The 12,932-nt window shown below is 41.3% G+C and overlaps 1 protein-coding gene across 2 annotated transcripts in view; it reads left to right on the forward strand.

Moving 5' to 3' along the window:
- Positions 1–260: 260 nt before the first annotated feature.
- The window catches only part of LOC105495711 (inhibitor of Bruton tyrosine kinase), a 79,890-nt gene continuing 67,218 nt past the window's right edge, over positions 261–12,932 (forward strand). For both annotated transcript variants that reach the window (XM_011765441.3, XM_071096810.1), the window contains exons 1-2: positions 261–447; positions 7,638–8,314. In XM_011765441.3, the coding sequence (XP_011763743.2) occupies positions 7,994–8,314 (321 nt within the window). In that variant the 5' untranslated portion in view covers positions 261–447; positions 7,638–7,993. The remainder of the gene's footprint in view (positions 448–7,637; positions 8,315–12,932) is intronic.

A 12,932-nucleotide genomic window follows, 5' to 3' on the forward strand; every position in this document is an offset into this window, starting at 1 on the left:
AGAGTCCCCTGCTGCGGCCTTTCTCCCTTCCCCGCCCCTGGCCTAAGTCAGCCGCCCCAAGGCCGGCGAGGTCAAGCTCCTTTGGGGCGTCAGGGAAAAAGACCATGGCAGAGGTGCTGCCACGCGAAACCTTCTGGGCAAGCACCAGCCAATCATCAAGAGACATACAGGAGCCCTAGCCAATCATCAAGAGACATACAGGAGCCCTAGCCAATCAGCGCCCGCCTTATTACTGAGTACCGCCCGCTCGGGCCCTTCCTCCACATCCCCCTTCCCGATTCTTGTAGTCGCGGCTGGGTTGCAGCCGCCTGCCGAACTGACCCGGCTCTGGGGACCGGCCCCTCTGGCGCCGTTCGGTTTCTCTTATTGCCTTCACTGAGGATGAGTCCCTGTGTGGCTCTGTGTGGACCCTGCGGAATCCACCGGCGCAGTTTCATCTAGCGACTGGTGAGGGAGGGCTTGGCGCTGCCCGACTGTGCGGAGCGGCTTCCCTTCAGTCCGGGGGCAGGGGGAGAGTATTCGCCTTCCGGAGGGTGCGGGTGGCTGCGGACGGCTGCGCGGGGGGACCGTAGGGAGGGGACTCTGCGGCCCTGAGGCTGCCGGGCTTCGCGCGAGGCCGCGCGGAGAGGGCCGAGTGGCCAGGGTCCCTACCGCCCCCTTTAGCTAATGAATGGCCTGTCCCGGCGATGCGCTAAGCTCCCGTCCTGCGGGACACGCCCTCCAGCGACATTGCCTTCCTAGTTGTGATAGTTGTGTAGTGTCACTTTCCTTCGAGTCTTGGATTTGAAGCCATTCCTAGGGGCGCTCATGTTCTTTATCCCCTTCCTGGAGTCACAAGTTTGAGTCCACTCCGCGGATACCGACTCTGTCGGGAAGCAGGTGGTGAACTCTGATATGTGGACATTCACTGTTATGTAAAAAGGAACTGATTCTTTTTGGAGGGTGGTGGGGGGTGGTGAGAGAGACAGAGAAGACATGCCTTTTGTTTTTGTAACAGGCAGATCTGTCTGGCTCAAAGAGTTTTAGTTCAGCTGCGAATTAGGTAACACAGGCCGTCCTTGACTCCTATTTTCCAACGTGGTTCATAAAACTTGGCTGTGTTAGCCAGAGATTCATGTAGCACCTTTTAACTTATGCTCGAAGTAGGCCATTTGAAATTTATCAGAAATACTGAAAGGATGTGACTTTTATGAGTAGTAGTGTTTCAATGCCCATAAAGTGGTGTAAATTCACAGACTTGCCAGCCCCCTCTTGATCATTTCTCTTTTTGTATTTTGAATTCCTTAACTTTTATTTGTTTTGGAAATTGAAGGAAGGTAGATGAGGACAGAACTGATTTCTAAAAATAATTACATTTGCAAATACTTGCAGAAACTTTTAGTCAAACCAGAGTTTACTTCAAGAAATTTTTTAGGCCGGGTGCGGTGGCTCATGCCTGTAATCCCAGCTACTCAGGAGGCTGAAGTGAGAATTGCTTGAACCCGGGAGGTGGAGGTTGCAGTGAGTGGAGATCGTGCCACTGCACTCCATCCTGGGCGACAGAATGTGGCTCCGCCCCCCCCCCCCAAAAAAAAAGATACCTGTAATGCCAGCAGTCTGGGAGGCCAAGGCGGGCGGATCACTTGAGGTCAGGAGTTCGAGGCCAACATGGTGAAACCCCGTCTCCACCAAAAATACAAAAAAATTAGCCGGGCATGGTAGTGTGTGCCTGTAATCCCAGCTACTTGCGAGGCTGAGGCAGAATCGCTTGAATCTTAAGCTTCGGAGTCTCCAGCTGCCCTACCAAACTGCTTTTGAATTCAATTATTTTGAATTGAATTCCATGGTACTTTTTTCTACTACATTATACTACTATCATTAAAAGTTTTCTAACTGCCTTTTGGGAGAGCAGTTTGGTAGCCTAGGATAGGTAGGATCAAGAGCACTTTTCTGTTGATATTATTTTAGGTAGGCTTTTAAAATTTTCAGGTGAATTTCCTCATCAGAAAATGAAAGTGATCACATTTACAGGGGCAATAATAAGGCTGAAATAAGGATTATATTTATGTAGAGCACTATCTATAATGTATAAAACAAAATTTCACCTATAATTTTTGTGTTTGTTCTGTTGTTTAGTTTTGTTTTGCTTTACTGACTTCCAAAGTATTGACCCCTTACTCTTCTTTCTAGTTTCTCTATCTGTTATCCAAGCAAGAAACCTGGGAATTACTACCACATCTTGTCTTTGGATTGCCTGCCTTTTTTTTTTTTTTTTTTAATCTCTAAGGAAGGGCACATAAGGCTGTCCAAAATCTGGTCTATCCTTGTGTGTTGTTAGGCCTCACTTCTGTCTTCTGAATTATTTAGAAATTTTGGAATGGACCAAGGTGATTCTAGTTCTTTTATATTTACTATCCCTCTGCTTCAAATGTGCTCTCACCCAGAATTTATCAGGCCATCGCATATGGTACTCTTTTTTTTTTTTTTTTTTTTTTCCCAAAGAGAGTCTCGCTCAGTTGCTCAGGCTGGAGTGCAGTTGCATGATCTTGGTTCTCTGCAGGCTTGACTGACCAATTTTAAGTGATCCTCCCACCTCAGCCTCCAGAGTAGCAGGGACTACAGGGACGTGCCACCACGCCTAATTTTTGTATTTTTTTTGTAGAGACGGGTTTCACCATGTTGCCCAAGCTGATTTCAAAGTACTGGGCTCAAGTGATTTGCCTGCCTCAGCCTCCCAAAGTGTTGGGACTACAGGCATGAGCCACTGTGCCTGGCCGGTACTCATCTTTTAAGTCTTAGTTTATACATAGTTTATATATCTCCTGTAGAAAGTCTTCCCTGGACCCCTCTTCTGCACTCCTCATTCCTGTGTGTCACTTGTTTTATCTTGACCATAGGTTTATAATCATGATATGTTTTAGTTACTTGCCTAAATAAAATTACTCTCTTGAGAGCTTGTTTGGAGGTTCTAGCAGGGGAGTGCAGCTACTCGTATACCCTTGACTGAAGACTGGCCCTCCTCTAGCGGGGATGGTCGTCCTCTTCGACCATATAAAATTACTCTCTTATACCAAACTGTGACCCTTTGATAATAGGAACTGTGTAATAGATCATAAGTTTTGTTCAGTTAGTACATGTTTAACTAGCTATGCATCCACCTGAGTATTATCCATGAACCTGTATTTTATTTTATCTAAAATATTTAGGTCCTAATTATTTTCGTATTCCCAATGCCTTGTGACCTACTGTGGATGTGCTGAAGAAGACAGTGTAGCGTAGCAGAAATAACATGGACCTCATCATTAAACAGATCTGTATTTGAAGTCTGACTCCCTCTTTTCCTGGTGGTATGATTTGGGTGGTTTACTTGACTGGTCTGATGTAAAGCATTCTGTATGTATTAGGTGTTTAAATGCTTATTTCCTTTGCTTTCTTCCCCCTTCAATAAGCAGTTTTTGAATGCATAGATAAGAAGTACAATAGACATTGGAAATATGGGCCTGGAATTTAGGACAAATATGTGAGCAAGAGACAGATTTGGGGATTTATAATCATGTGTATGGTAGAGTTAAAAGCATGAAAAGGATTGAAACTATCAGGGAGAATATGAAGTAGAGGACTGAGGATCATTTGAGAGAAGCCAGTATTTGAAGGCCAGGGGAAGCGATAATGCCCTGGGAAGAAGTGGTTAAGAGAGAGAGAGAGACCATGCTTAAATGCTTCTGTGACTTCCTGCCCTTCCAGTATCTCTTTTAGACTCCTTAAGGGAAAGAGGTTTTAAAGACATAAAAGCAGGGAAAGCAAGTAAGATAAGAATTGAAAATATCCAAAAGTGTTTGGTAATTTGGAGGTCATTAGTAACTTTATCAATAATGGTTTCTTTGGAGAAGCGTTAACAGTGATAATGAAGCTCAAACATGAATTTTGGAATTAAAATTTATTACCTTTTTGTGACTGAAGAAGCAATAGTAATGAAAACTCTCATTTGTTGAATGCATATTTAGTGCCAGGTACCATGTTAGGTAGTTTCATTTATCATTATAGTAACCCTGTGAAATGGGTGAATTGTCTCTATTTTCAGATGAAGGAACAACTTGGAGAGATTATGTAATTTTTTAGTTATATAACTGATAACAGCTGACATTGCTATATTTGAATCTATATATGTAAAACTCTAAGAAATCCTAGCTCTTAATCGTTTCCATGTTTATGTTCATAGTATTCTGTAGTTGCTGCTTTCTCTGTATGATAGTATGGAAACTTTTTAACATTCTTGTTTTCCCTTTTAAATGTTTAAATTATATATACTAATGAATTAAGCAATTCTTTTCTGTTGCATCTTAATTCTTTAATGTAAGGTTTGAGGGATTCACCAATAAGTAGTTCCTTCCAGGTATTATGCATACACTGAAAATACAAAGATGGTGGGATTTTAGAGCTTTAAAAGAGTGAAGTTAACTGGATGAACTGTTTTGCCACATGCAATAAATAGTCACTACTTATTCAAGGACACATTCTAAAACCCCCAGTGGATGCCTGAAACTGCAGAGAGTACTGAATCCTCTATATGCTATGTTTTTACAATTTGATAACCAAGAGAGCTACTCAGTGACTATCGAGTTGGTAGCATGTACAGTATGGCAATGCTGGACAAATCGATGATTCATGTCTCAGGCGAGGTGGAGTGGTTTGGAGTGGGACACTATGAGACTTCATCATACTGCTCAGAATGTTATGCAATTTAAATCATAAATTATTTATTTCCAAAGTTTTCATTTAATATTTTTGGACTGTGGTTGATTGTGGGTAATAGAAATTGTAAAAAGCAAATAGATAATGGGTAACTACAGTATCATGCTTTCCATTTTTAACCTTTTAAACTACTTGAGAATTGGTACCTTTTTTTCCTCTTTGCTACCAAATACTTTTTTGTTTGTTTGTGTTTTTTTTTGAGATAGAAGTCTTGCTCTGTCACCCAGGCTGGAGTGCAGTGGTGTGATCTTGGCTAACTGCAAGCTCCGCCTCCTGAGTTGACATCATCCTCCTGCCTCAGCCTCCTGAGTAGCTGGGACTACAGGTGCCCGCCACCATGCCGGGCTAATTTTTTTTTTTTTGTATTTTTAGTAGAGACGGGGTTTCACTGTGTTAGCCAGGATGGTCTCGATCTTCTGACCTCGTGATCCACCCGCCTCGGCCTCCCAAAGTGCTAGGATTACAGGCGTGAGCCACTGCGCCCGGCTCACTTTCTTTTTTTTTTTTTTTTTTTGAGACAGAGGCTTGCTTTGTCCCCAGGCTGGAGTGCAGTGGCGGGATCTCGGCTCACTGCAGTTTCCACCTCCTTGGTTCAAGCGTTTCTCCTGCCTCAGCCTCCCAAGTAGCTGGGATTAGAGGCGTGCGCCACCATGCCCAGATAATTTTTGTATTTTTAGTAGAGACGGGGTTTCACCATGTTGGCCAGGATTGTTTTGATCTCTTGCCCACCCCGGCCTCCCACAGTGCTGGGATTACAGGCGTAAGCCACGGTGCCTGACCTCAAAACACATTTTTATTTGGTTCTGTTATTTTGTTGTTGTTCAAATCAACATTTTAAGGGGGGGGATGACTTTTATGAGGACTATATCAAATTACACAATGTATAGATTAGTAGAAACAGATCTGGAGCTATTAAGTTGGTGCAAAAGTCATTGCAGGTTTTGCCATTAAAAATAATTGCCATTTTAGAGGATTGGTTGTTGTGTTGGTGGTGGTGATATAGTTTTAGGGGGCATAGGTTTGGGATCGGACTCTTAAATGTAATTGCCATTAATTTTTTTTTTTTGATACAGAGTTTTGCTCTTGTTGCCCAGGTTGGAGTGCAATGGTGCGATCTTGGTTCACCACAAACTCTGCCTCCCGGGTTCAAGTGATTCTCCTGCCTCAGCCTCTTGAGTAGCTGGGATTACAGGCATGTGCCATCACGCCTGGCTAATTTTGTATTTTTAGTAGAGACAGGGTTTCTCCATGTTGGTCAGGCTGGTCTCAAACTCCCGACCTCAGGTGATCTGCCCGCCTCCGCCTCCCAAAGTTCTGGGATTACAAGCGTGAGCCACTGCGCCTGGCCATTGCCGTTATTTTTAATAGCAAAACCAGCACCTACTTTTCACCAACCTAATAGACAGGATTATAATCATCTAGTTCAATGTTTTCATTTCCAGGTGGCGAAATCAAAGTAGTTTAAGATCAGAAAACTAGTTAGATCTCAGATTTCTGACTCTTGGTGTGGTATGAAGTGGGAGTGGGAAAATACAGATTTAGAATATTTCGTACTTCTCTCTAATACATAGAAGCTTTCCCTGTACATATAGTAAACTCATGTATGTCCTTCTGAATAGTCTTCTTATAGCTGATTTTCTCTGCTCCCAAAGACTATACATTAAGGAAGAACTAAAAAGACCATATATATTGAGGGAAAATTTTCTCCTTTTGTCTTTAAAAATTTTTATGTAATTTTTAAACTATTGAATTAATCTTTTATGACTTTTGGATTTCAGATCCTACTTAAAAAGGTGTTTTGTACTCTGTGATTATAAAAAAAGAACCTTCTGTGTTTTCATCCAGTGCTTTCGTAGTTTCGTTTTTTTGTTTGCCTTTGAACCATCTAAAATTTATATTGGTATAAGATATAAAGTAAGTACAGTATCTAAAGTTGTTTTTTTAAATATAGCTATCCAGTTGTTTGAATACCTTTAATTATCATCTCTTCTTATGATGAAGGATCTTTCAGGCAGAAGTAACAATGTTAACACTGTGCCTGGGTACTTAGTAAAAACGGAATAACTGATGAGAGTGTTGGTTATTGTTGTGTTGGTGGTGGTGATATAGTTTTAGGGGGTATAGGTTTGGGATGGGATTCTTAGAAAGATGGTAGATTTAAGCGTATTCAAAGCTTGTGGGGACATAACTAGTAGAGTGTAAAAATACAGCATAGAAGGAATGAAGGACTGGAAGGAAAAGAGAAACTCTAGAGTACAACCAATATAGGTTAACTTTTTTTTTTTTTTTTGAGACGGAGTCTCGCTCTGTCACCCAGGCTGGAGTGCAGTGGCCAGATCTCAGCTCACTGCAAGCTCCGCCTCCCGGGTTTACGCCATTCTCCTGCCTCAGCCTCCCGAGTAGCTGGGACTACAGGCGCCTGCCACCTCGCCCGGTTAAGTTTTTTGTATTTTTAGTAGAGACGGGGTTTCACCATGTTAGCCAGGATGGTCTCGATCTGCTGACCTCGTGATCCGCCCGTCTCGGCCTCCCAAAGTGCTGGGATTACAGGCTTGAGCCACCGTGCCCGGCCCAAGGTTAACTTTAAACATGAGAGTGGAAAAATGGAGTAAGGATGATTGATATAAATATAGGTACCATAAATATGAAAGGTCGATAGATTTAAGAAAAAAATGAATTAACCCGTTTATGCCAGAGGTTGCAGATTTTTTTGTGAAAAATGAGACCTTGGCGATGACCTTGAGCATTAGGATATAAATAACTCCCGCAACCTTAGTGTTCCAGTAATGGAACACTAAGCATAAATGGGTTAAGGGTATCTAAATATGGAGGTAGTTGTGTTCTAAAGTACTCAAGGAGAGCGAGAGACAGATTTTGAATTTTTATTTTCTCTTCTTCTCTCATAGGTCACCCTTGCAATTATGGATATTTAAAAGGATCAGACAGTGTGGAGGGGGAGTTCCCCTCCTCACTCCCCCTTGGTGCTTGACTCCAGGAATAATTTATAAACTGTGGAATTTTTTTAAATGAAGAACTTGTATTTGATATGAACTTTATAGAGCTATTTATAATTTTTTTGATTTAAGTGCCAAAAAGTTGTATAAAGATATATAGTTTTATACTATTGTGAGGATTTAAATTATCCTAAAAAGGTCATTTATTCTCGGTAACTCTTCCTCAGTAGCACCTTTGTGTCCTGGCTTTTTCATTTTTTAAAATTAGTTTTCACGATTCTGAAGTAAGCGGTATAAAAACAATTAGGATGAATTCACCCATGCCTGACTGCACATCAAAGTGTCGATCCCTGAAGCATGCTTTGGATGTCCTTTCTGTGGTAACAAAGGGGAGCGAAAACCAGATTAAGGCCTTTCTCTCCAGTCATTGTTACAATGCTGCAACTATCAAGGATGTTTTTGGCCGGAATGCTCTCCACCTTGTTTCCTCCTGTGGAAAGAAAGGAGTGTTAGATTGGCTTATTCAGAAAGGAGTGGATCTGTTGGTGAAAGACAAAGAGTCTGGATGGACAGCATTGCACAGAAGCATTTTTTATGGACATATTGATTGTGTTTGGTCTCTCTTGAAGGTAAGTGTCATTTGTTTATTTTAAACATATTTAGTCTGGAATATGTTTTTCTTAATCATTTTCATACCTCCTACATGCTTTTTGGAAAAGATTTGCCTTTTTTCTTTTCTTTTTTTTTTTTTTTTTTGAGACGGAGTCTCGCTCTGTCGCCCAGGCTGGAGTGCAGCGGCGCAATCTCGGCTCACTGCAAGCTCCACCTCCCGGGTTCACGCCATTCTCCCGCCTCAGCCTCCGAGTAGCTGGGACTACAGGCGCCCGCCACCACGCCCGGCTAGTTTTTTGTATTTTTAGTAGAGACGGGGTTTCACCATGTTAGCCAGGATGGTCTCGATCTCCTGACCTCGTGATCCACCCGCCTCGGCCTCCCAAAGTGCTGGGATTACAGGCTTGAGCCACCGCGCCCGGCCGATTTGCCTTTTTTCTTACTTGTTTGCTATCGCTTACTACTGTAACTGATCTTTGGAATTAAAACTCCATATATCCTTTTACTTAACTTTTTTATGATGTAAAATTTTAAACATTTATCAAAGCTTACTATATATAATGAACTGTTGGCCAATTTTATGTTATTTGTACATCTCATATCATTTTGAACTAAATTCTATACATCATTTGATGAGTATTATACATTATTAAAGGAAATGCTTTACATTAAATAAGCAAAATTTATTTGAGCAAAGAATGATTTATGAATCAGGCAGCGTTCAGAACGAGAAGAGGCTCAGAGAGCTGTGCTGCAGCCTGAGCAGTGAGCTTTCATAGGCCGATGAAGAAGAAAGACAAAGAAAATATATTTAATTGGTTAGATTGGAAAGACCTTAGTTAGAGGTTAGTTGGTAGTTTCTGATTAGTAAAGACTCTAGTTTCATTTTACTGTTTACTGGTTTTCTGTTTACTTACAGATGAACTTAAAGTGCTAGAGCTGCCCCAGTCTAATGGCATCCCATTTTATATTTTCGTAACAATATCTTTTAGTATTTTAAAATGGTTTATTCTTAAATAACTATATTATTAACTTTAAAAGGGCACTAGTTGTTGAACATTATTTAGGAATTGTATTTTTGAGTAGTATGTTTCATTTCTTGTTTAGTTAGCATATGGTGTTTGTAAGTTCTAAAGAAACTGATGAGGCCAGGTGTGGTGGCTCATGCTGTAATCCTAGCACTTTGGGAGGCTGAGGTGGGTCGATCACTTGAGGTTATGAGTTCGAGACAAGCCTGGCCAACGTAATAAAACCCTATCTCTACTAAAAATACAAAAATTAGCCAGGTGTAGTGGCGTGTGCTTGTAGTCTTAGCTACTTGGGAGGCTGAGGCATGGGAATCGGTTGAGCCCAGGAGGCAGAGGTTACCGTTTGCCAAGATTGTGTCACTGCACTCCAGCCTAGGCGACAGAGTGAGACTGTCTCAAAAAGAGAAATTGATAGCCAGGCAAGGTGACTCACACCTGTAATCCCAGCACTCTGGGAGGCCAAGGTGGGTGGATCGCCTGAGGTCAAAAGTTCAAGACCATCCTGGCCAACATGGTGAAGCCCTGTCTCTTCTAAAAATACAAACATTATTAGCTGGGTGTGGTGGCACACGCCTGTAATCCTAGCTACTTGGGAGGCTGAGGCAGGAGAATCACTTGAGCCTGGGAGGTGGCGGTTGTTTTGAGCTGAGATCGCACCACTGCACTTCAGCTTGGGCATCTGAGCAAGGCTCCGTCTCAAAACAAAAAAAAAGAAAAAACACTAGTCTTTAAAATTGCTTAATTTATTTAAAATTTTCTTTATAGTAGATTAGGTGTGTTGTACTGACTAGGCAAATAATAAAGTATTTTGAGATGCACTCCAATGTCATTTCACTAATGAATGCAAATTAGAAACTCACTGTAAGAAGTCATAAGTTTTAAATTTAACAATTTTTTTTTTTTTTTTTTTGAGACGGAATCCCGCTTTGTCACCCAGGCTGGAGTGCAGTGGTGTGAGTGATCTCAGCTCACTGCAACCTCCACCTCCCAGGTTCAAGTGATTCTCTTGCCCGAGCCTTCCCAGTACCTGGGATTACAGGCACGTGCCACTATGTCCACCTTATTTTTGTATTTTTAGTAGAGACGGGGTTTCCCCATGTTGGCCAGGCTGGTCTTGAACTCCTGATCTCAAGTGATTCACCTGCCTTGGCCTCCCAAAGTGCAGGGGCGTGAGCTACCGTGTCCGGCCTTAAATTTAACAAGTTTTTTGTCATGTTTGCGGAGGACCTGGAAAAGAAAAAAACATTTCTGGGCCTTAAGGAACTTCTGGTCAAATTCAGAAGCTTATCTTCAGTGTCTTCATTTAATTTTGACTTAAAAAATATTTCTATAGTGGCTTTTATGTAGTAACATTTACTGATCAGAATAATTTTTAATTATATACTAATAGTAAAATATTCTTTTTTGGAGTTAAACTCCCTACTGATCTACTACTACTACTGCTACTACTACTTCTTACTGAATCATCGTGGACACGTTATTAAATCTTGAACTTCAGTTTTGTCTATAAAAAGAGAATAATAATAGCCCTTTCCTTATTTTTTTTTTCCCCAGGGACTCTCCATGAAGAAAAGCGTTTTTAAGTTTGTTAATGGTAGAACTGATTCCTCTTATATCTGAAACCTTGGGGTATCTGTTTAATTTCCGTATTGTCATTATAGGGAAACCTAGGTTAGTAAGAGTTAAAGCATCTGTCAGCTCCATTCTTACCCTTTTCCAACTGTAAAACCTTGGGTTTTTTTTTCAGTTTCTACTGGAAAGTTGGATGACTGCCAACCCTGTTGAGCTTGAGAAGGTCCCTGGGTTTGGTTTCCTGCCATCCTAGGGGTTGCCATTTAGGTGTTAGCATTTAGGGCTACAGTTTGAAGTAGTTATGGTATGTACTGAATTTTGGTCCTTTCCTTCCTGTGGGATTTTATTGCCCCATTGAAATCCTCAATCACTCTAACCACCTTGGCTAATAGAAGCCTGGAAATTGTGCCTTTGCCACCTTGCCCTTAGCTTGACTGTCTTGTTGGCGTCAGAGCCCTGCTGATCAGTGATAGATATGTAACAGTGGATGTATTCCACTGATGGTTTTCCCCTAAATCCTGTATTGACCCTTCAGCATTCTCATGTTGGTAGGCTGTCTGCTTTTGTTCAGCATATTTTTTTCCTTTGACCTTCCAACACTTCTTTAATTGGAAGGGGTGCAGTGATAGGTGTCTTCATGTCAGTTCCATCTCTGATGCCAGCTGTAGCACTTCACGTATTATGGATTATCAGGAAGAAACCACACACATTTTAAGTGAATTTGCATTTGATAAAACTTTACAGCTATGACATTTCTAAATTGCACAGTAAATTGTCAGTTTCTTATTGCCAAAGATATAAAACCTTAGCAGAAACTTGTTGCGTACAAAAAGCTGGAATGGAGACAGATTATCTCATGCAGGTTTTTTGGGGCTTCTTGATTCCATGACAGGATGCATGGCTGGTAAAGACCGTTTATGCTTGTGAAGTTCTGCTGTATCTGTTGTTGCTAAACCATTGCTCTTTTATACTGGTGCTTTACTTACTATGCTGAAAGAACTTGCTTTAATGTTTCCCATTGGTAAATAGAAGACTTAACAGAATCATAGGTTATATGTATTAAATAATATGCCATCGGTGAGGTATTTGCAAGAAATATTTTTTGAGTGCCTGATATGTGCCAGGCAGTAATCCAGGTGCTAGGGATATTGCAGTGAACAAGACAGAATCCCTTCTTTAAGTTTTTATTCTACTAGGGGGAGATAAACCAAAACCAAGCAATTAAATTAATGAACAATGGCCGGGCACAGTGGCTCACATCCGTAATTCCAGCACTTTTAGAGGCCGAGGCGGGCAGATCACCTGAGGTCAGGAGTTTGAGACCAGCCTGGGCAACATGGCAAAACCTCATCTCTACTAAAAATAATAAAAGTAGCTGGGCGTGGTGGCACATACCTGTAATCCCAGCTACTGGGAAGGCTGAGGCAGGAGAATTGCTTGAACCCAGGAGATGGAGGTTGCAGTGAGCCGAGATCACACCACTGCACTTCAGCTTGGGTAACAGAACTAGACTCCGTCTCAAAAACAAAAAGCAAAAAAAATTAATGAACAAATAGGAAAATGCTTGATAAATATTGGTATACTCAAATTATTTTTGCATGCAATTGGAACCAACTATGGTAACATAAACAAAAGATATTGAAGGGATATCAGATACCTCACAGAATAAACAGGTTATAAAGAATTAACTGTCAAATAATAAATAACAAAAAATTCCTCAAACTAAAATAGAGTAAGTATAAGCTAAATATAATAAACTGATTTGAAATTTTATGTCTCTCCTTCCCCAGATAGTTTTTTTTTTTTTTTTTTTTTTTGAGATGAAGTTTTGCTCTTGTTGCCCATGCTGGAGTGCAATGGTGCGATCTTGGCTCACTGCAACCTCTGTGTCCTGGGTTCAAGTGATTCTCATGCCTCAGTCTCCCAAGTAGCTGGGATTATAGGCATGCACCACCACACTTGGCTAATTTTTGTATTTTTACTAGAGATGGGGTTTCACCATGTTGGCCAGGCTGATGTTGAACTCCTGATCTCA

The sequence above is a fragment of the Macaca nemestrina genome, chromosome 5, assembly GCF_043159975.1.
Source record: "Macaca nemestrina isolate mMacNem1 chromosome 5, mMacNem.hap1, whole genome shotgun sequence".
NCBI classification, from domain to species: domain Eukaryota; kingdom Metazoa; phylum Chordata; class Mammalia; order Primates; family Cercopithecidae; genus Macaca; species Macaca nemestrina.